The 23,188-nt window shown below is 43.6% G+C and overlaps 2 protein-coding genes across 4 annotated transcripts in view; both read right to left on the bottom strand.

Moving 5' to 3' along the window:
* The window catches only part of osbpl9 (oxysterol binding protein-like 9), a 36,117-nt gene extending 33,340 nt beyond the window's left edge, over window positions 1-2,777 (bottom strand). Inside the window, exon 1 of one of the 2 annotated variants that reach the window (XM_013135038.3) lies at window positions 2,601-2,777. In XM_013135038.3, coding sequence (XP_012990492.1) covers window positions 2,601-2,711 — 111 coding nt within the window. In that variant the 5' untranslated portion in view covers window positions 2,712-2,777. The remainder of the gene's footprint in view (window positions 1-2,600) is intronic. The other variant, XM_013135037.3, reaches the window with a different exon arrangement.
* A 960-nt stretch (window positions 2,778-3,737) lies between these two features.
* The window catches only part of abl2 (c-abl oncogene 2, non-receptor tyrosine kinase), a 33,592-nt gene continuing 14,141 nt past the window's right edge, over window positions 3,738-23,188 (bottom strand). The window contains exons 1-10 of one of the 2 annotated variants that reach the window (XM_010897779.3): window positions 15,579-15,863; window positions 15,037-15,201; window positions 13,458-13,753; window positions 12,618-12,890; window positions 12,059-12,143; window positions 11,573-11,935; window positions 11,020-11,172; window positions 10,798-10,887; window positions 10,176-10,358; window positions 3,738-8,255 (exon numbers count right to left, since the gene is read on the bottom strand). In XM_010897779.3, the coding sequence (XP_010896081.2) occupies window positions 6,532-8,255; window positions 10,176-10,358; window positions 10,798-10,887; window positions 11,020-11,172; window positions 11,573-11,935; window positions 12,059-12,143; window positions 12,618-12,890; window positions 13,458-13,753; window positions 15,037-15,201; window positions 15,579-15,684 (3,438 nt within the window). In that variant the 5' untranslated portion in view covers window positions 15,685-15,863 and the 3' untranslated portion in view covers window positions 3,738-6,531. Of the gene's footprint in view, window positions 8,256-10,175; window positions 10,359-10,797; window positions 10,888-11,019; window positions 11,173-11,572; window positions 11,936-12,058; window positions 12,144-12,617; window positions 12,891-13,457; window positions 13,754-15,036; window positions 15,202-15,578; window positions 15,864-23,188 lie in introns of those variants that run through there. The other variant, XM_010897778.3, reaches the window with a different exon arrangement.

Genomic DNA, 23,188 nt, shown 5'->3' with positions numbered 1-23,188 from the left:
TATCATATATTTTTCTTTGTAAAGCACATTGAATTGCTTTGATGTATGAATTGTGCTATATAAATAAACTTGCTTGCTTTAGAGTCCTTCAAGCAGCATTAATTTGCCTTTTACTCAGGAATGGCGTGTCTATCCACTCTAACATAAAGACCCGGGGGCGTATTTACAAAACATTTTATCTTACCACTGTTTAGGACTCCTAAACAGCACTAAAAGTTCCTAGTTACGAGTTTCCTTCTAAAACCTATTCACAAAGTGGCTAAGATCAAATTTCACTAAGAAATGGGAAGATCAAAGAGAAATATTAAGCAATACAAAACTGTAGAATGATGTGGCATGTTGCCCTATTAAAACAAATAGATTAAAAAAATGTAAGCTAAGTGTGATACTGATTAAACATGAAATCAAAATGGTGTGCTGATTAGTCAAGATATCTTCAGCCAGTTGTCAGCCTCTTACATGTCTGTCAGCTCAAAGATATGTGCTAAATCCTTGTAAATCTAAGGAGTACACTCGCTAAATGTTCCTTGTCTCCTGCTCCGTTTAAACTTATGAGGACATGAGGTCTTGGCCCCCACCTCTGGAGAACCAGACTCGAAAGAATTGTTGCTGTCCCTTTCTGAAGTCCTCCTGGTTGTGTTGCAGATCCAGACCATACCTGAGGATTCCAGCTGCCATTCTGGCATCATGCCATCTGGTCATGCTTCTGACCTGGATTAGTTTTTATAGATTCTGGACACAGCCCACATGCATCTATAAACAATAATAACTTGTACTCTTAAAATGTTTACCCTGCACAGCCAGAAGAGGACTGGTCATAATTTTGTCCCATGTTTAGCAGCAACTACATCGGGTGGTCCAGCTACGGCCATGAAGTCGGCTTAGTTTTTTTTGTAGTTAGTTGGCAAATGAGGAAACTATGATTTCTCGGACGATATGGGTCTGGAGAGGACATTTATTGTTTGATGTAATATTCTACTGACAGGTGACAGATATGTAGTTCGTCCGCGCTGCATAGCTGCATTTTCCCTGTGGCCAATCACAACCTTGATCTCCAGTGTTATTAGGGTGTTTCTGTTTTTTGGTGAAGAGACAGTATCCCTGACTAGCTCTACTATGATCATAATATCCTCGCGATTAAGGTGAAACCTTTTTAAAAGCTCAGTATGATTAAATGTTGACATAAAACGTTGACATAATCACGATGGCAGATGGTCTGCAGTAGCTTTTAGGATTGTTTGTAATTTGGTTTTAGTGATTTAGGAGTACTCTTGACTACTCCTATATTTTCACGGATTTAGGAGATCTGTGAAATCTTTATGAAATACTATTAGGCCAAAAATGTAGGAGTCCTAAAGTTAGGACTGATACAAGCATTAACTCCTAAATGAGCAATTTAGGAGCTACTTCAGCCTTAGGATGTTTTGTGAATACGGCCCCTGATTGATGTAGTGCTGTAAAGATGGTAATCCCATCTCTGCAGAGAAATAATTAAGTTCTATTAGAGTACTGCAATAATTGAGACAAGGATGAAGATAGGGCATCAATCTAATTTTACACCCTTGTAGGTCCATGTTGCAGTTGTTACCATAAAATAGGCGATACGATTTTGAACGCTACTCATCTTAGCCTACAAACCAATGCAGCAGGGGATAGGACTTAAACAAGGTATGAAGGGTTTACTGGAATTAATATTTCTTGATTAGCATACGCCCATTCGATTTTGTTGTTCTGGTAACGCCCATACAATTTCAAAAAAAGAAAACGACTTTAATTAAATATTCATTGAATAGACACCTGCAAATAGTGGATAGTTACTTAAATAGTAGAATTAAGTGGCCTAAGGTAGTCACAAAGTGGGTGAATGTTGTCGACTACACCTATCGCCGGTCACCCGTGTAGTTTAGCAATCCAAAACATTCCTGACTTCGACCATTATTACAGTAGAGAACAAACACGCTTGTTAACAAAAGAAATGAAGGGCAATGCCTAAGTATTGACAATAGACTACGGTGAATTCCACTAAAATGCTGTTCTATTACGCAGGCTAAGCACTAAATATAAATTAAGTGTTCACACTGTTTCCTACCCTTAGACCAAAATTGCTAACTACAGAGTATCTCGATGAGTTTAGTTAACAACCTAGCTAGCTGTGTAACCTTGTCTCCCCTTTACTGACATCATGTAAATACTCCTGTTACGATGCACGTAATGTCACGAAATATCAAGAAAGTCGAACTGACAGTAACACACTGACAATAAAATTGATAGCCTACAAGATCAGAAATTATGCACACTCTAGCTAGTTAGCAACAGAGAAGCGAACACTGCGCTAGCAAACGACTCAGGATTCCAGGAAGTAAAGAAAATACTGGCATTTAATTTGCTAGTTGGTCCTCTAGCATGCATATGATTTGTCAGTAATGGATCTGTCACGAAAATGTCCTGCCCTTTACTGCCAGCTGAGATTCCCAACTCCTGGCATACACAGCAGGCCGCTGTCCCTGCTTCAGGACTCGGTTCTATGATGCGTTGACAAATAGTACTACCAGACACCAGATTATCGGTATATATATTAAAAATAACAAGAAAATACACACCGTATAGTATGACAGTAAGCCCGCATTGTAATCCAAAACAAACCAACGATACTGCCAACCTTTCATGAGGTTAGTCCATTTGCTCAGCGGCCCCTCCATGATGGACGCCATCTTTACACTTGGCTAAGATTCTGTGGGAGGAGACAGTAAGGTGAAATCGTTGTACGTCAGGGAATGGAAGACTTCTAACAGCTGACAGTGACAAACATTTCCAAACCTATCATTTGAAAGCATTTTTTTTGTACTATATGTGCACTTTTAACTTCATGTAAAAACAAATGTTTTTATGTACATGTTATTACATTACATTAAAATAAAAAGCATTAGGATTAAAATACGTTCTGTATGGTTTTATTTGTTTGGGACATCATGGCATGTTCACATCTTAACTCGGTTCATGTTAATAAGAAAGAAAATTGAAGAATTTTCATGACATTTTACTTTTGGTAGCGTTGATAATGCCTCACTCAATCAAGGTGTAAGTTGGTTGTGCAAAATGTTTCTAGTAAATCAGCAAATGCAGCAAGACATCCGAAAATGTGTGTAGTGCAATATTACATTTCTTCACACATAGTAATATGGAAGTAGTTAGTATGTATTATCCAGTTTGTAACATCCCTGTTGAATCTGGTTTGATACAATGGGTCATTCAAATACTAGAAACAAAAAGTGTTCCAGTGCTATATTGAGAGATTAATCACATGCCACAAAACGACCCAGCCACTAGTTCCGCCTGAGCTATCATTATATTAAAATCAAGATAGTTCATGTCCTTCCATCCATCGTATTCAATTTTCAGTACTGTACTTTGAATACTGACCTTATTAGTTGTTGTGAATGCAACAGGTTTTTGTCATCAGCCTCTGATCAAACAAGTATAGTAATCTTTCAGAAATGAGCTCAATGTTGCGCTCTCTGGACAGATCTTTTGATTCTTCACAAATCAAAAAAGAACCTTATAATTGTTCAACATTTTATTTATGTACATCAAGTGTAACACTGATAAAGAGAACTTCACAGTAATATACTATATGTGAGCTTTAAATTTAAAAACACACAAAATGTTTTTTATGTTAGAATTTTTACTTTTTATCCCTGTTAAATTCACATATTCAAAATGAAGTGTATTCCTTTCTCATTGCACACATAGAATTGTAGATGAAGTGGCCTTTGGTATAGGATGCAAACATACAATTTCTTCAGCACTGTTGTCATTAAAAATAAGAACTTCAGGATCCCCCCAAAATGTACAAAATAAATACAGCAACAATAAATAAAGATGACAAAGATGAATAGAAACAAAATGGATAGAAACAAAAACAATATAATGAGCACAATCCAAAATGTAATCAATTGCTTGCAAAAATGATTGCAACCACTGCAAACTCTTTGATTCTTGTAGCTTGATGTTCCTTGTTCCACTCTAGCTTGAACAATAACAATACGATATGCAAATAAGACTGTCACCAGCCGATGTATTTGTGAGGTACTTGTCTCACTCGAGCAGTTTGGCAATCAAGCACAACAGAGACATAATCTAACCATAAATAAGGGCAAGAATCAAATTAACGGAAGGCCAAATTGGTAAGTAATCATTAAGAATGTCGAAGACAAAGTGGAGGATGCAGAGAGTTTAATAGTTCAAATCCTTAAGACTACAGAGCAGCTTTAGGGAAGTGCACCAGAAAGACTTGCATTTGTGTCGCTAGTTTTTTCAAAACAAAATACTTATTGTGCAACTCTGTCAGAGAAGCAGAGCTATGTAGGGTAACAGATATGGACCAATCGAAGACCAATACGTTTCTCATCAACTGTCCATCTATTATAATACAGGAGACAAATTGCACATTTTATTTTCAAGTTTGAGTCTTAACCATTTACACCCAGTAATAGAAACATGTCGTAGTGATATTTAAACATGGCCATGGTCTTATAGCAAAATGTGTCATCTAAAAACCAAACCATAAGATATTTACAATTACACATCGCTGTATATCCGTTTCTTGACTTAGTGCACTGTACATTAAATAACATTCACAAAAGGCACCATGAATCATTGGAAAAACATTGCTGTATCCAGTAGCAAGAAAATAAAAAGAAATACCTCATTCTTTTGATTTGAACCTCACAGTGTAAAGAAACAACAACTTGTTTCATGACATCCTATTATCAAGAGGACCTGTGAATGACCAGAGGCACGCTGAAGCCCCCACGCTCGATCAGTTAGGTGATGTACCAAAAAACAGACAAGGAATGAAATGTGAAGGAATATTGGCTGTCATACATGGTGCTATTAGAGATTATACAAAGACAATATGCAATATACCAACTCATGTCTACTACATCATAGGCTTTATCCAGTGTACACTCAGCATGTTTCCAACATCAAGTGGGCTTTGGAGGATTTTTCAGTATAGGTCATCACAAGCTCTTTTCTTTGAATTGCTTGATTCATTAGCCACATTTTTGTTTAAAAGAAAGGATTTGCAGGTGCTTGTTGCATTTGTGAACAATAAATCAAACCGGATGAAATGACTTCCAACTATCTGAAATGTTGGCGTAGAAATGATAAAATACCATGTGAAAGGGAGATAGCAAGGGTGTTCATCACTACAAAACTGTAATGTCAATATTGAAACAATGACCAAAGGAAGATGACAACTCTTGCAGGTGGATAATCCAATATTTTCATTATTTAAAAAAAAAAAGAAAAAGAGAATACATTCATTTTGCAGATGTTCAGATGGGGTAGGGGGCCTCAGGCCTGCAATACGCCTCCTACTGTTCCTGTCCATTGTCAAATACATAAGCAAATGTGACCTTGAACTTTTCCTGGATATGGAATTAGGTAAATATTTACATAACATTTTTTTTTTATTTGTTTTATATGTCTGTGCTTTTAATAAAAAAAAACAATAATTTAAAATTCAAGTTCATACTTAAACATTCTAAAGTTAAAACCAAATAATGTACAAACAAATCACTCATGTGCTAGAGACATACTGCAGTTTGTGTTGATCAGTATTTTGTCAAGGAGTAGCAGTATTTGCAGATTTCCAATCACTTAATCTTTAGGCACTGTCCAATGACACTTAGAAGCACTGTCCCTGACAATCTGCTTATGTGCTACCCTGCACACATCTTACATTTCTCATAAGCTGTGAACATCTAGATACATGTGCGAGGGAATACGGACATAAATATAGAAATGCTTGCATTTTCCCTTCAGATAGTAAGTGGAAACATGTAACTGAAATAAATGAACTAAATCAAATGGAAGAGGAAGTACACCTGATTAAGTGCAACACTCATCTAAAGAGGCATCCCATACTAGTTGGAACTAGGAAATTTCAGACTTGGAAACTGGTTGTAGACAATACCGCGGCGTGATATACAAATGAACAAATCAGATCTTCAAATCAGAGTTTTGTTATTCAAACTAGTACTTGAAGCAGCCTTTCCCAAGGCCAGGTGATAATCGTTTCTCAAAAGTGAAGTGTTGTCACTGGGACTTAATTGTTGCCAGGTAAAATGCGGGGAATATCCCACATAGAGTCAAAGGCATAAAAAGAATGATGACATATGCCAAATTACTTGAACAAATCTGTGGGGCTGAATACATAGGCAATATACTAGACATTCAGTTAAAAGAAAGGCCTTTAAACCTAGTGGAAAAGTTGAAACATGGGCCAAAACAGTTACTTGGGGTAAAATGAACCACATCGAGTTTGGTATCAACGATGTTTATGTACAAAGGTCAGAACAGTGCTCCTCACTGGCATTTGAGAAAGAGTTGACTGTAAACAATGACCCAATTCGTAGTGATTTTCTGAGGTACTTCTGAGATTGTTCTCCATGTCCCCAAAATGCGAATAGACCAGAACATAATAAGGGGGAATACAACGGAAAATGTTTGGACCAGGTCCAATGGCTACCTCTGAACCATATCACTGATTTCCTTGATGCAAGTGTGCAAGTTGTCCAAGGCAGGGCTAAGTCCCGGTCCCCCGAAAGTCCCTCCAGAGGAGGATGACGCCCGCAGCTCCTGCAGGCTAAGCTCTAACTTGCCCACAGCCTCCCGGAAGGCAAACTTGTTCCGCATCTGTGGGATGCAGTCTACATAGCCTGAGCAGTACTCTAGCAGCTGGTGGCCGGCATCCAGGACCTGGCTGCTGGAAGACGGCTCAGGGCTGCTGTGGAGAGCTCCGCTCAGGCACTCGGCACACTCCAGCAGAATCTCTTTACTGAGCTTCTCCGGTTGAACCCTTTCGGTCTGCTGCCGAGTCCGACGCAAAGGCTTGGAGCCGCCAGAGGGCGCGTTGGGGGAGGCAGTGCTGGCGGCACCATTGGACATTTTAGTGGGGGTGGTGTTAGTGCTGTTGGAAGAAAGGGGAGGCACTTGCGGCGGCGGCACGGACGGTCGCCCAGTTCCCACATCCCTGGCCCGGCCCGGCCTTTTCACTCCGTCCCCGTTGACCTCTGGAGTCCCCCCGACCTGCTCCTCCCCGTCACCACTGTAGGTGTGCCCGAGGAGGCGCAGGGTGGGAGGGGGAGGGGGAGCGCATTTGGGCTTTACGAGCCGCGGCCTGTCACGATCTGCCTGATGATCCATCAGCAGTTTGAAGCGGTTGCCCTGAGAATCCACTCCGACCAGGTGCGCGTCAGGCGGGCCGTGTTTGAGTGTGGGAGAGATCAGCACCGGGACCTTGTGGTTGTGCGGCACCGCGGACGGGCCTGCTCCCGCTGGTTTAGACGGGGACGACCACGCCTGCCGGTCCTGTCCTCCCGTATCGTGACCCCGACCGTCTGAATCGAGCTCGCTCCCAACCCCAGGTGCCCTCACTGCCCCGGAGCCCGTCCCCACCCCTCGGGGAAGCAGCTTGGCTTTTGGCCTGTCCCTGATCTGAGCTGTGCCCTCGTCCATCTTTCGGAGCGGCGTTTCCGAGGCACCCGGGGCCCCGTTCTCTGGCTGCGAGGTGGTGGACGCGGTGCGCTCCAGGGGAGGTTTACTGCGGTTCCTGGGTAACGTCAGAGCCATCCTCTCCAGGTCTGGCAGCCCTGCGGACATGGACGAGGTGGAGTTGGACCTTGGGAAGGGCTTGGTCCCCCCAACCCCCTCCTCGGTCCCGGAAGACTTTCCAGTCCTTAACCCTAAGGTCTTTTTGATGAGCCGGGGGGTGAAGAAGCCAGCCAAGCCTGCCCAGCTGCTGCTGCTCCCCACCTGCGAGGCTGGAGGCCCAGGAGCCTGGTTAGCCTTTTGTCCAAAAGTGGCCCCGCAGCAGCGTGACTGGATGTGGTTCCCCTCCCCGTGGGACGGCGAGAAGCCCAGGCCATCCACCTGGACAGCAGGAGGAGGGGCACCAAATCCAGCCGCGGGCTCGTATTTCTTGTGTGGCTGGGTCTCCATCTCTCGGAAGGAGCTGCTCCGCTTGGGTGGTGTGGGCAGGTTCTGCTGCAGCTGGGAGGAGGGAGAGGAGGAGGACGACGGCTTTTTCTTCATGAAGGAGCTGAAGAAGCCGGCCTTCCGGTCCCGTGTGAATGTGGTCTCTTGGGCCTCTTCCAAAAGGCTGCTGGGAGATTTGTCCCTCTGCTTCCGAGGCAGAGCAGGGGAGCTGCCCGACCGCCCATCCCCTGCCAGCAGAGTGGCCGCCAGACCTGCAGACGACAAAGGACACGGATTTAGAAGAGCGGTCTTCTATTAGCTGCTGACAGCGCCAATTTATTCACGGTCAATATATACCATGCATAGCCATTACTGTTACACTAATGTTGCAGTGCTACTCAGGAGTCAAAGCTGCCCTACTACAGTAAGGGATGAGAGCCACAGAAAGCCCAGCGGCAATCAGAATCAGCAAGAGGTCACCATTTTGTCCACACCACTCAATTTGTCTTATTTCCCAGTGTTTGTTACGTTATATTTTATGTGATTGTTGACCAACTATACTTGAATTCTGAAAGGATGTCATAAATGAGTATGTTGCCTTGTGGTGCACACATCTATCTAATGAGTATGTTGTCTGGATATGCTGCCTTCTGGTGCACACATCTATCTAATGGGTATTTTGCCACTGATGCACAAATCTACTATCTAATGAGTATGTTGCCTGGGGAAGTCTGGATATGCTGCCTTCTGGTGCACACATCTATCTAATGAGTATGTTGCCTGGGGTGGTCTGAATATGCTGCCTTCTGGTGCACACATCTATCTAATGAGTATGTTGCCTGGGGTGGTCTGAATATGCTGCCTTCTGGTGTACACATCTATCTAATGAGTATGTTGCCTGGGGAAGTCTGGATATGCTGCCTTCTGGTGCACACATCTATCTAATGAGTATGTTGCCTGTGGAAGTCTGGATATGCTGCCTTCTGGTGTACACATCTATCTAATGAGTATGTTGCCTGGGGAAGTCTGGATATGCTGCCTTCTGGTGCACACATCTATCTAATGAGTATGTTGCCTGTGGAAGTCTGGATATGCTGCCTTCTGGTGTACACATCTATCTAATGAGTATGTTGCCTGGGGAAGTCTGGATATGCTGCCTTCTGGTGTACACATCTATCTAATGAGTATGTTGCCTGGGGAAGTCTGGATATGCTGCCTTCTGGTGTACACATCTATCTAATGAGTATGTTGCCTTCTGGTGCACACATCTATCTAATGAGTATGTTGCCTTCTGGTGCACACATCTATCTAATGAGTATGTTGCCTGGGGTGGTCTGGATATGCTGCCTTGTGGTGCAAATGTTCTAAAATCATTAAAAATAAATTACTTTTAATTACCGGACGCTCATATATAGTGACTTACAGTCGTGAGTGCATACGTTTTCATAATTTTTATAAATACTGGTACATAAATACTGGTACAACATAAAAACACTTTATTGACACAACACCAAAGACAACCTGGCAAAAAATATGAAAATGATTTGTTCTTGGGGGCCGGGCAATTTTGATCAAGCTACTGATGAATGCTGCATTTTGAGTTTTAACACATTTTGATGCAGATAATGCGGTAGGGAGAATTCAGCGCCCCCAATCCTCACACTAATGTGAATGAGAGATGGCAAGCCAGACAGACTTAAATACAGATGCAGTACAAACAGTCCTATTTACCCAACCGTGTTTAATCGTGTCTAGGAAGAAGATTGGATGGAGATTAATTGGTTTATGGTGTTATGCAGATCCTTGGGGAATTACATACGGGAGAGGATTACCAATGCCTTTAACAGGAACCCCTCATCTGGTGCAAAGGCATTTTATCAAATGGCCCATTCCTTATGTATCCTGTTCATATGACACAAAACTTGAAACCTGAAGTGCTTAAAGTGTTGGGGCCGGACAAGGCAAGAGTCCCCACCGCATATTGACCATAAGGCTACTATGTACATCACAGATAAATAATTAAGTGAGAAATGATAAGGGACCACTCTGTAAAGCAGGAGGAGAGGGTGCGTTGTGATGGCGTAAAGTAGTAGTGACGTTATGGCGTGGTGGACCCTGGAACATTCAGTCTACCGGGTACACAGTTGCCACTTTCCTCAGCCTGCGGGCGTGGCGGCGGGCAAGGTGGGTACCTGTTGGGCCGTGCGTGCTGGGCTCCTGCCTGCCGTCCACCCCTCCCTCAATGTTCTCCTTGTTCTCGGTGTGCTTCTTGAGCGTGCGTGACTTGGAGGGCAGGAGGGGCGTGTCGTGGCCGAAGGGGTGCATCGAGGGCCCGTGGCCGGAGGAGGCCGTCTTGCACAGCTCCTCTGCAACCTCTGCCACAGCAGGGGGAAAGGGAGGATTACATTAAATCGACATCCATGTTGATTCGATTTCTAGAAACACTGGAGTTTAGTGGCGGAACTGCGGAAATCAATGCAGGTTTGTGGTGCTTCGCTGAAAACCCTGTGTTCTCCCTGCACTTTTCTCACCTCAGGGCTCATGATCTTTACTTCAATATGACCTTCTTTTGCGGTCTCCCTAATAGCACCAGGCAGGCTATAGAACTCTCAAAGGCTTTACACAGATGTTCGCGCACCACCAAAGGCCATTCTCCCTCTAATGCCAACAAGTGCATGCTCTGAAGTGCAGAAAATGACTGACTTTAATGGTGCCAGGCATTAGAACAATATACCTTTCATTGGAGGGACATGTATCCAAAAGCATTCAAGCCCTGGGGGCAGTAAATCGTGACCATACGTATCGAAAGGGTACCTTCTGAGATGCTAGAGTCATGGAACATAGTCTCAAAGGCCTGGTGGGTCTCCGCGAATGAGGGCCGGTCCATCGGGCTCCACTGCCAGCCTGAAATCACATCAAAAGTTACCTGCCTGGGCTACTTCTATTTTTGCCCATCGGATCTAGTGCTATATGCTTGACAAGCTGTAAGGTGAATGGATGACTGTGTGTGGGAGTGTGTGCGGTGACCATGCTCACAGGCTCTCATCAGCTCGTAGACCTTAGGAGGACAGCCCTCAGGCTGCTCCATGCGGTAGCCTTTCTCCAGCAGGTCATACACCTGGGACAGGTCGATGCCAGGGTAGGGAGACATGCCATATGTCGCGATTTCCCACAGCAGCACTCCGAAGGCTGTGGGGAGGGACATATCGTTCAACGAGTAGAGAGTAAATACACAATGACCAATGTACGCATCTATAAACTGGTTCAAATCCTGAATGCTGCTTGGTTAAGGGCCATGGTATAAGAGACTGTACACCACATCTATGACATTACTTTCTACTGCTCTGAGTGCATTGGTAAGCAGTTTACAACAAGGCATCTCAAGTGTTTCTGGTATACTGCCAATAAGGCACAGCTAAGCACTATATCCAGGGACACACCATAGCCCCTTATGTTATTTGATCCCTGAATACAAACTGACATGTCCCCCCTTGTATGTCCTCAATAAGGCAAAAAGTATCCCTAATATATTAGTGCTATTTCAGTGGTCATTGAATATTTAGTGTGTTTGTGATGACGACCAACTCACCCCACACATCTGACTTGATGGAGAAAGTGTTGTAGGCCAGGCTTTCGGGGGCCGTCCACTTAATGGGGAACTTGGCTCCGGCGTGCGCCGTGTACGTGTCCCCCGTCATCAGCCTGCTCAGGCCGAAGTCCGCCACCTTCACCACGCTGTTCTCCCCCACCAGGCAGTTCCTGGCCGCCAGGTCCCGATGGATGAAGTTCTTCTTCTCCAGGTACTCCATGGCGGATGAGATCTGGGTGGCCATATAGAGCAGCACCACGGCATTCACTTCCTCCCGGTCACACTCACGCAGGTAATCCAGTAGGTTGCCGTGGGGCATGTACTCGGTCACAATGTAAAACGGGGGCTCCAGAGTACACACACCTAGACGGAAGCAAGACAGTTAAGAAGGAACTAAGCCTCAGAAGAGCACCAAAAGCCAGACAAGAATGGGCAGAACGGTGTGCTTTTGAAAAGTAGGACAGGCATGTTGTAAGGACCACAAACCTAACAGCTGCACCAGGTTGGGGTGTTTAACCTCCTTCATGACTCCTGCCTCTTTCAGGAACTCCTCCACCTCCATAGTGTCCTCCTGGAAGGTAAACAAGAAGGTCAATATTGACTGGATTTATTCAAAATTTTAGCATGACCCCAAGTTGAATGGAAGAAGTTAAAACTGTAATGTCTTCTGATAGGGTGTCATGTCGGTTTAATAAAACCATCCGCCACCAGGGGGTGACAATCAACCACTAAACAACCCAACTGTTCTGGTTATCACTGAAAATGATTGGTTCTTTATTCACCTGCCAAATATATATACATATTTTTTTAAATAAATTACATGATTCTGTAGCCAGAGTAAGCAATCTGTTCTAGAAAACACTTCTGATCTTGAATCTCTCCTTATAATCAGGGAGTGCAGTTAACTACCTGGTAGAAACAAAAGACAGCAGGGTTTCGGGCCTCCAGGACTGACGTTGCCTAACCACTGCCATAAAGACTTTCACCAAACATAGACAAAGGAGAAAGCTCACAGTCAAACACAATCTTTATAGAAGGGACTAGCCTTGAGTGTTTTGACTGCCACGGTGAGGTTGTACTTCTTCCAGACCCCCACGTACACCTCGCCGTACTGGCCCCCGCCCAGCTTGTGCTTCATGGTGATGTCGGTGCGCTCCATCTCCCACTTGTCGTGGATGGGCGACACGCCGTAGACGGTGGGCTTGTTGCACTTGGGCGCCGGGTAGTGGAGCGTGGTGACCAGGCCGTCGGCCACAGTGGAGTGGTGGTGAACCAGCTCGGCCAAGGTGCTGAAGCGGCTCTCCGCTGTGACGTACACCTGGCGGGGGACAAACTGGGATCAGAAAGTAGAGACATACGACGGAGCAGTTTCAAGCCAACGTGAAGAACACTTGTGGATGAAGATGTGAAATGTAATTAAAGGAGGAGAGCTTAAGACGTAAATTCACATGACAAATCCAAAAATGAGAAAAGAAAATCTACTCGAGGGGGGTGGGGGAAACCTTGTCGTTCTATTTTAGCTACAAACATGTAGCTTTCTGACACACCCATTTTTCAGTCTGTTAAACACATAAGAGAACATTACAACCAGTCCTTCTCACCATCTAATTCCTGCCCTCATTCATTCACAACTGGATTGTCCTGTTAATTGTTCAGTCATTGAGCATTACTATTTCTCAATGAACTATATGCTTCATTGTCAGGATAAGTCTATACACTTGCTTAGGAATTTATTTGCGATAAGTGAACCCAGGTCACCGGTTCTAATAACAACGTGTCTGTGAGCAAAGAACTTGATCCAAATCATTCCTTCAAGAGGCTCCAGATAAGAGCATCTACCATAAGCAAGTGATCCTAGTCTGTGAGCCCCGGTCCCCAGAACTACCTTGCCATCTGAAGCGGTGTTAATGCGGTAGTGGTAGACTCGTCCCTCGTAGCGCAAGGAGATGGACAGCTGACCGGGGCTGCTCTCGCTCTCCCGGACCAGGAAGCTGCCGTTGATGAGGCTACTGAGAAGATACTCTGCAGCGCTGCGCGACACGGGCCCGTGGTACCAGCTGTGCTTCTCCAGACTGTTGACGGGCGTGATGTAGTTGCTGGGGACCCATCCCTGGCCGTTCTTCGAGCGTACCTCGCTCCACTCACCATTCTGGTTGTAGCCAAGCACCCTTAGCTTCTCGCCTGGGCACAGAGGGACAAGAGAAGTCAATCAAAAGGACACCTTTAACCATTTACAACAACTTTAGGAGACTGGCACCTGTTGAAGCATCAGGCTTTTCCAGATTCATTCATAGGATTTAAAACAGGCCTCATTAAAGCCATGGCTAGGATTTACCAGGGAAATTTATACTTTGGTCTGGTCCTTGAGCATGGCACTTCACCCTAATTACTCCAAAGTCATTGCTGTAAATGAGAATGATTAGACAGTCATACTAACTTGGTAAAATAAGGTTAAAGAAATTATAAAACCATAGAATACTGCTAAACACTTCTGTACAGATAATTTTTTTACCCATTTCTAATTGGTGCCTCATTTAATACATTGCCAAAAGGCAGGTCAGGGCAATGATGAAAGGATAATGACAGTGAGCAACGAACGGACAAGGCCTATAGATGGGAATGGCTGCACGGCCAGGCTTTCTGCTATGACTTCTCTCTCCTCCCTGTCCCTCTCCCTCGTTCTCCTATTCCCAAGCACTCCCTCTACACAGCACAGACTACACCGAAAATGCTGCGGGCCTTGTGCCCTCCGGTGCAAAAACAAGCCATAGCTACAGGCTCCATTCCCCCCGGTAGCCAGTAAAAACGACATTAGGCCGGTTTAAACAGTGTCCTCAGCGGCGCATCATGTGAAGCCGGAGAGCTGGCCTCAGAATGTTTTTTTTAATCTGGATGTCAGGCGAAGATTACAGTCATGTAGAATGGCATTGATCTGAGTTGGAGCTTAAACAGGGTGGGGTTGCTAAGTCCTGCTCTCTGATCACACCCTGCAGGCTTGATCCACCTGTTGTTATTACAGTTGAAAGGATTCCACATTAAAAGCGTTCGAGCCAAAGAAGGAAGTGGGAGGGCTGGCCCGGCCTGCCTCTCTGTTGGGCATGCGGTGACTCACAACTTAAGCATTAGCTCCATCTCAACGCAATGGCCTTGGGGCGACTGATGGAAGCAGGCATCGTCTTACACTATTTCTCCATATTTAGACCATGTTACATTCAAAATCATGTCACGCACTCGCCCTAAAAGATTCATATATTAAGATTTTTTCCCTGGGAGGCAGCTCTTTGATCAGTTAAACGCTACTGGGATAACCGATACAGATTCAGCGAAGGAGTAGGACCAGACGGATTGGAATAAGGGATGGTGATGGTGGGATGGTGAGGTGAAACTGCCCCTCCCTGCAGATTTGGGCACGAGTCATCGTTTAGATAAGGAGTGGTGTGATGATGCAGTAATGAGGAACATACCTTTAGTGATGCTCAGCGTGTTGTCGCCACTGGCGACAAAATCATAAAGTGCAACAAACAGATTGGGGTCGCTCTCTGCTGCGCCCAGCAGGTTCTCCTTGGAGCTCCAGCGCACCGCCTCAGTCAATGCCGCCGAGTCAAGACCAAAGGGCCGGTGGAGGGCCTCTGAGGAGAGAGAGTGAGAGCAGTTGGTGAGTGGTTCAGTAAAAGCCAACCTGCCTATGAGCTCTGTGGAAATCACACAGACATAAACTGTGAGTAAACAATGTCACAGGTGCACAGAATAAACACCATATAACACCATATAAACGCCATATAACAAAAACAGACCAAAACCGGCATCCCTTTCTAATATCCTACTTTGCCAAATTTCCCCATTACGCCCACATGTTGTTTTCTTTCCTTTAACAATCTGCTCAAAACAACATTGAAACTAAACCATTCATTTTCCAGTGTTAGTCTCAAACCAGCCGTTGTCCAGGGAAACAGGAGCCTGAAACTATATGGACAGAGAAAGAGAGCCTGGTGGAAGGAGTATCTACCTGAGAGTCCAGGCTCCTTCTCATCCTCTTCCTCATTAGACAGCTGGCAGGTCAGCCTTACAAACTCTTCGTCAAAACTGCTGCTGGGTTGAAGGGTCAAGTACATAATAAGCCCTACTTACTGTATAGTACTCTAGAGAAAGAGGCACTAGTGTCCACTTTCCATATACTAACCAGAGATCCAAGGACTAAGGTCTTACAGAATGAGAGAGTTTCCACTTTGGCCTTCTTTTTCCCCTCCCGCCTGTATATGAAGACTATACAAGCTGAGGGGAGGGGCTAAGACGGCCCGCGTGGCCTGACGAGATACTGCGGGGCATTCACGCCTACATAACATTCCTGAGCCTTGCTCGCTCACAGGGCTCTTCGACAGCTGCCAACAACCTCTAAAGCGTGTCTGGGCAGCTGCTGAGCTAGGCTCATGGACTGCCAGGATGAGAGGAAGACAAAACAAACCCACAAAAAGAAAGAGCAGAATAAAATAGGGGAATGAACATCAAAGTGACACTACAGGAGTGAATTCATGTGAATCCTTCACGTCATATGGAAAAGACAACTCATTCTGCTAGTGTAAATATAGTAAAAGGAGGGATGACTGTCTAGCCATGTCCAAAGACGTACGCCTTCTGTACAGTAATTGAATGGCATCACCTGTGTCTGTCTTTAGGGGTCCGTGGCTAATAGTTTCTGGTAAATACACCGTACCAGTCAAAAGTTTGGACATGCCAAAATCAAAATGTTTAAATGCCCTGTTTTCTAGTATTTAATTAAATGCATGTTAAGAAAGATTTGTGTAGGTGTTTGTACTACTTAAAATTTTGACAGTTAAATTAAAATGACCAAAATACCGGTCATTGATCTACACGATCACTAATAAATCGGTATTGGCATCGGCACAAAAAACAAACCAAAAATATCGGACAACCTCTATTATCAATGTCAGCCAGCTTTAGGTCACGGCCAGCTAAACTTCTACAGTGCCCTCCACTAATGTTGGCAACCATGGGAAATACGAGCAAAAGTCTGTAAAAAAATAATTACTTGCTGTTTGTCCTCTAGGTATTTCATTGAGAATATTCACAAAAACAAACGTTTAATTGAAGTAAAATGATTGAAAAAATAAATGTGAAATAAATTTAATATTTTTCACCGGAGTGATTAGGATCACTTAACTGGTAAGCCATGATTTCCTGTTTCACGGTGGTATAAATAAGCCCAAATTCCCAGAGTCCATTGCTCTGGGAAGGACCTGAGAATAAAGTAGTGTGACAAAAGGTTATTGAGCATCACAAATCAGGAAAGGCCAAAAAAATCTGGATGAAAATGTCCAATTCCACTATCGGGGAATAATTAACAATTTTAAAGCCACAGAATTTACTAACCATCGACATGAAAGACGACATGCGTCTACATTGATTCCACGCACAGTGAGCAGAATGTTGAGTGGCCAAAGAACCTACAAGGATCACAGCTGGAGAACTGCAGATGTTAATTGGGTCTTGGAGTCAGAAGGTCTCCAAAACTACGGACATCACCTAGATTGCCATAAAAATGCCTATGCAGTGAACAAACTCAAGCGCCAACAGTTTGTCAAACGTTACAGAGACCAAATTAGAGCTTGTTATAAACAAACACCAGAGGTGAGTTTAACGTAGGCAGAACTATAGCTATGCAGAAAAGTAACGCAAAAAAAGTGTTCAATGACCACAAAATCTAAATGTAGCCATGGCCATCCCAGTCCCATAGCCCAAACCCCATAGAAAACCAGTGCGATGAGCTGAAGAGGAGACTCCACACGCATGGCCCTTAAGGATCTGGAGAAATTCTGCATGGAGGAATGGTCTCAGTTCCCTTGCCATGTGCTCTCCAACCTCAATATGCATTAAAGAAGAATCAGAGCTGATTTCTTGGCAAAGGGAGGTTGCACAAAGTATTAAATTAAAGGTTGCCAATAATTGTGGCACACATACACTTGAGAAAAATATTAGTTTTATGATAAGCATACATTTCTTTCTTGAAATTATTTAACTTTAAAGTTTTCTTTAAACATTTTAACAAAAAGATCAAGAGGATAAACAAATATATTATTTAATCACAGCACGCTTTGTTCATTTTTAACAAGGGTACCAATATTGCTATAGAAAATGGAAGCATGGATAAGTTTGTCCATTGACAAACTCATGAAAATAAAACAAAAAACTATATTCTACACAAAGAAAAAGCACTTTCTGACCAGTCAAAGAAGTAATGCATGCTGCAACGAAACCAAATAGTTCATCTCCAAATCTAGCCTAATGAGTTGAACGTGTCAAATATGGAGTTATACTCCAAGTACGGAGTTCTTTCTTTCACTCTGGTCCAGTGTAGCTCAGTATTATGTTTGATGCTTGCGAAGCCAGGGAAGATTTGATTCCCCACAGGGGACCAGTACAGGGGTGAAAGTATGGATGTATATGGATGCAACTAAGTTGCCCTGGACTAAGGGCTCCATTCAGAATATTAAGCAAGCAAACTCTGAACACCATACACCACAAGGCTGCAGTACAAGTCAGGTGTGCAGAGTTTCCGCTGTTAAATATTACGCACATACGCGTACACGCACACACGCACGTACGCACGCACATATTAACGTAAAGAAGATCTTTAAGAACTAAATCCCCAAAACAATGTCTTTGCATCATGCCCCAATTATTTGTTTTAATGTCAGTTATATAAAAACAGAATAAGCAAAAACATATGTAGAATCTTAGAAAATTAGCTTTAAGCTGTTAGTAGTATTATGATAAAATGTCAAGAACTGCACAAAACTTTAAACACTAAAATTATCTACACAATATGCTAAGTATTATATCATTTTAAAAGTTACCACATCTAACCTACACAAAGCCTTTCTTAAAAAATAAAATAAAAAATAAGGCAAAACACATGACTCCTGATCTCCCTTCTGCAAAAGTCCTCCACTCTAACTTTGCCAATGCAACTGAGAAAAAACCTAGAGAAAACACAGTAAAAACCCAACATTTGCCCACCTTTGTTTCCCAACAGTATATGCTGCAAGTCGGTTGCAGTCAACTGGCTCAGCCATAGCTCCCAGTACATCATCCACTGTTTCAGGTCAGCCAGGGCGCTCCCAGTACAACAGACAGACAGGCGTCTGACCAGCTCCTTCTCCGTCCAAACTTCTCCACAGAAGGAGTGGGCGAGCGAGTCACAGAGACCCCCCACACGTTTTATTTATTCACCCTGCTTGAGTGAATTTTGGCGTCTGAAGCACTACAAATAGGTTCCGGGCTGGGCTAGGTTTGCTTTTTTGACCCAGAAGCTTCCACTCTCACTTTTGGTGTGGCTTTCAGAATTCAGTATTTCCAAGGCCAATGTGGGAAATAAAATCCATGGTCATGGTTCTTTGTGGCAAAAGCCCACTGTGGGAGGGAAAGAGGAGTTCGCTGTGGTGCGTGACACAGAGGAAAACCAAGCTCACTGTGGGAGGTGAGTTGTGGTGAAAGTCTCTTGAGTAACGGAACACTGTGTCGGGGGGAGCAGTCCTCAGGTTCGCAGCAGATGGCTGCTCTAGTGGACCCATGGGAATGGGGACCAGTGCCACATGCTGAAACGTAGTCATAGTGTGCGGATGCAGAACAACCTGAGGGGGGGGGGGGGGGGGGGGGGGGCGGTCAGTGGGCCAACAACTGCCACAGGGCCTGAAGGGCCCAAAGTCAGAAGAATACAGATCGTGCATATCTTAATAAAACACAACGGCAGCATGCTCACAAGCGGGTCGCTCACAATTTCTGCCATCACTGCCGACCTCAAGCCTTTTTCCCAGGGATTGCAAGACTGTTTCATAAATTGTTGAAGCCAGTGAGATAACGGCTTCATTTCAATGTATTTATTAAATCATTTTCACAGACTGCTGAATAAACGGCTTCAAAACATGCTGATGTCTCATTCTGACAGCTATTGAGAAGTGCTCCCCAGGTGTGGACGACTTCAGACTGATCCACACCAGTTGGCATGGGATGCATGGGGTACGTCGTGTGCCTGTCAGCGTGCCTGTATGTGCGCATGTGCGCGCATGTGTCTTTGAGGACTTGAGACAGCAAACCAGGACCAGTGTTTGGGTATGAGCAGCAGGCATGGCTTCAGTCCCAGACAGCTGAGACAGTGGTGCCCCCAAACCTGCTTCAGCTCAATGGGCACATTGAGAGGGACTGACCCCCTCTGGTCACCCCACCCCACCCGTTCCCGCAGCTGTTGGTTGGTCCTATGCATGCATTTGACAGCTGAACCAGCCACCTCTGCAAATCACAGTGGTCTGTAGTATTGTACGGCAGAACAGAAACTTCTGTACCATTTAGAAACTTTTTAGGGGTAAGACATTTTGATCTTCAAAAGATCAGTGCAGTCTCTATGATATTGACCACAATAGTCCATTAAAATGATTTGAAACTGAAAAAGGGGAAAAGGTATTCCGCTAAGAAAATAAGTATCTTAATGTATGCTACATAAATAATTGTCCTACATGTCCAAGTGTATGTGATAGATTATACACATACAGAATGAATCCCTCAACCAATGCTGAGATAAATGTTGCCAAACTTTAGTTACATGTCAGTCACGTTTGACAAACGTATGATTATTAATATTTACATCAAAAGGCTTGATTATGTTACTACTTGTTAGGCTGCAGCACATTTGTTCTGAAAATAACATTTAAATGATTAAAAACACATTTTATTTCATAGCCCAAAACACTCAGATGCCACTGAAACCTTGCAGCATTTTTTTACATTAGCCACTCCACGTTATGTAACGCAGGCACAAACCTTCTGCATGTTCAGGTATTACCACTCAAAAAGTTAAATGGATATTATCTTTTCTTTGACATGAATTTAATTTTTCGTTAACTGCACTTCAGAACATTAACACGTAGCTAAGGCTCTGCAGCACTTCTAATGTGAATACTTGATAGTATGTTGACATAAGCTAGCTGTTGTGAACAATCTTCATTCCTGATAATCAATAGCCATATGATGCCGCCCCCCAAGTGTCATTTATCTAAATAAAACATTTGTAGTGTAAAAACACCCTTAAGAACATGGAATAATACAGCACAACATTCAAAGTCCTGGGACTATTTTTAGCCCCATTGCAAAACAAACCCACATTATGGCCATAAATACCTCCTGAATGATCAGAGCTTACAGAGAGAGAGCAAGAGGAAATGATAACAATAAGCTGAGACAATGTCACGGATGAGAGGCGCATACAACACACCACGAGACAAATCCTGTTGCTGCCGGCCTAGGAAATTAATGACAGATGAACTCAGACAGAAAGGGTTCTAACTGGAGTTTCAATGGGTCAGAACAGAACGGGACAGACAGCCCTTTAGCTGTTAGAACAGTGGGTCAGAGATGATAGACAGACATTTGGCTGTAATAACATATCAGATAGAACTTTTGCTGGAAAAACAGGTACTTTGAACAGCAGGAGAAAGAGTGGGTCAGAGTGGACAGACAGGTCTAATCTGTCTGTAGGTGCAACATGTCTCCAACTCAACTCTGTACAGGCCAGTTGTACCTACAGACAGATGCACCAGTATAGTGGACAGTCTGGCTGGCGGAAGCCATCTGTTGTGTTGTTGTAAATTAGGACAGGACGCACAATAACCACCATTCACAAAACACACAAGTGTGGGGAGGCCATTTCTAGTCATTTGTATTACAAAAAGTGCATTGTCATGCTTCATTTATTACATCTACAGATAAAGTGAGCATTAGCGTCAACATGACAAGTCTTCCATGGCATCACAATTCAACACCACAGGGGGGTTGAGACACATTGTTCAACACCAGTGGGCGTTAATGGCTAACTGTCGGAGGCAGGTCAGTATTCGGGGCATAACCTACAGGATCTGAGACCGCTTCTACACTGCTTATTCTTAAACTGGATAGACCCACAGCACAAGTGCTAACATTTCATAAATGCTGCTAACCAACTACTTTCAACAAATTTGACCCATGTAACAATGTGGACAGTCACGGTTCGGTAGCATTTCAGCACAGCACTAAAATATACTGTCAACAGTTTCTGAAGATCAGTTTTAAGTTTGTGGCCAAAGTTGGAAAAGAAGTTGTGTTGTTTCTTTGCATTTACATGTTAATCCAGGATATTGACTCTGGGGTGCTCCTGGCATGGATGTGTCAACAAGTTTGAGGTGTTAGCATCTGTGCAGGTCACTTTTGTCAAGCAGTGGCGACAGAGTTGATGTTTCATCAACCAATCTCTTTCCATTACCAGTGGTCTACACAGGAATACCAAAATGCAGGCAAACTGGAGATTGCAACAAGGTTTTAAAGTTAGTTCAGTTAGTTTTTAGAGTCGTATTGGGGGACCTGAGATGCAACGCTCAATCAATCAAAAACATGATTCTTCTCCTTGGTAAAACATACATTTTTAAGAATGCATCAGTGGACTCCTTGAGCCTTGACAGATTCAAATATGTTGTAAAAAATCATAGTAAGAGTGAGAAATACACTAACCTTAAGGATTATTAGGAACAACTGTTCAATTTCTCATTAATGCAATTATTTAATCAAACAATCACATGGCCGTTGCTTCAATGCATTTAGGGGTGTGGTCTTGGTCAAGACAATCTCCTGAACTCCAAAATGAATGTCAGAATGGGAAAGAAAGGTGATCTCCACTCATCTCCACTACAAATAGGAAAAAGAGGCTACAATTTACACGAGCTCACCAAAATTGGACAGTTGAAGACTGGAAGAATGTTGCCTGGACTGATGAGTCTCGATTTCTGTTGAGACATTCAGATGGTAGAGTCAGAATTTGGCGTAAACAGAATGAGAACATGGATCCATCATGCCTTGTTACCACTGTGCAGGCTGGTGGTGGTGGTGTAATGGTGTGGTGGATGTTTTCTTGGCCCACGTTAGGCCCCTTAGTGCCAATTGGGCATTGTTTAAATGCCACGGCCTACCTGATCATTGTTTCTGACCATGTCCATCCCTTTATGACCACCACGTACCCATCCTCTGATGGCTACTTCCAGCAGGATAATGCACCATGTCACAAAGCTCCAATCATTTCAAATTGGTTTCTTGAACATGACAATGAGTTCACTGTACTGAAATGGCCCCAACAGTCAGCAGATCTCAACCCAATAGAGCATCGTTGGGATGTGGTGGAACGGAAGCTTCGTGCCCTGGATGTGCATCCCACAAAGCACCATCAACTGCAAGATGCTATCCTATCAATATGGGCCAACATTTCTAAAGAATGCTTTCAGCACCTTGTTGAATCATTGCCACGTAGAATTAATGAATTTTTTTTAGTCTACTAGGACAAATGGTTGCCTCTTTAGAATCTAGAGGGATGGAACTAACTACTAGAATAAAATTAGTGTATAAATAAGTGTGTGTATATACAGTGTCTCACAGAAGTGAGTACACTAAAAAAAATTATTTAATTATATATATTTTCATGTGACAACACTGAAGAAATGAAAGTTTGCTACAATGTAAAGTAGTGAGTGTACAGCTTGTATTACAGTGTAAATTTGTGGCCCTCAAAATAACTCAACACAGCAA

This window comes from Esox lucius, chromosome 8 (genome assembly GCF_011004845.1).
Source record: "Esox lucius isolate fEsoLuc1 chromosome 8, fEsoLuc1.pri, whole genome shotgun sequence".
Taxonomy (NCBI): Eukaryota; Metazoa; Chordata; class Actinopteri; order Esociformes; family Esocidae; genus Esox; species Esox lucius.
The sequence above is the reverse complement of the archived record's forward strand: the minus strand, read 5'-3'. Positions and strand labels throughout refer to the sequence as shown.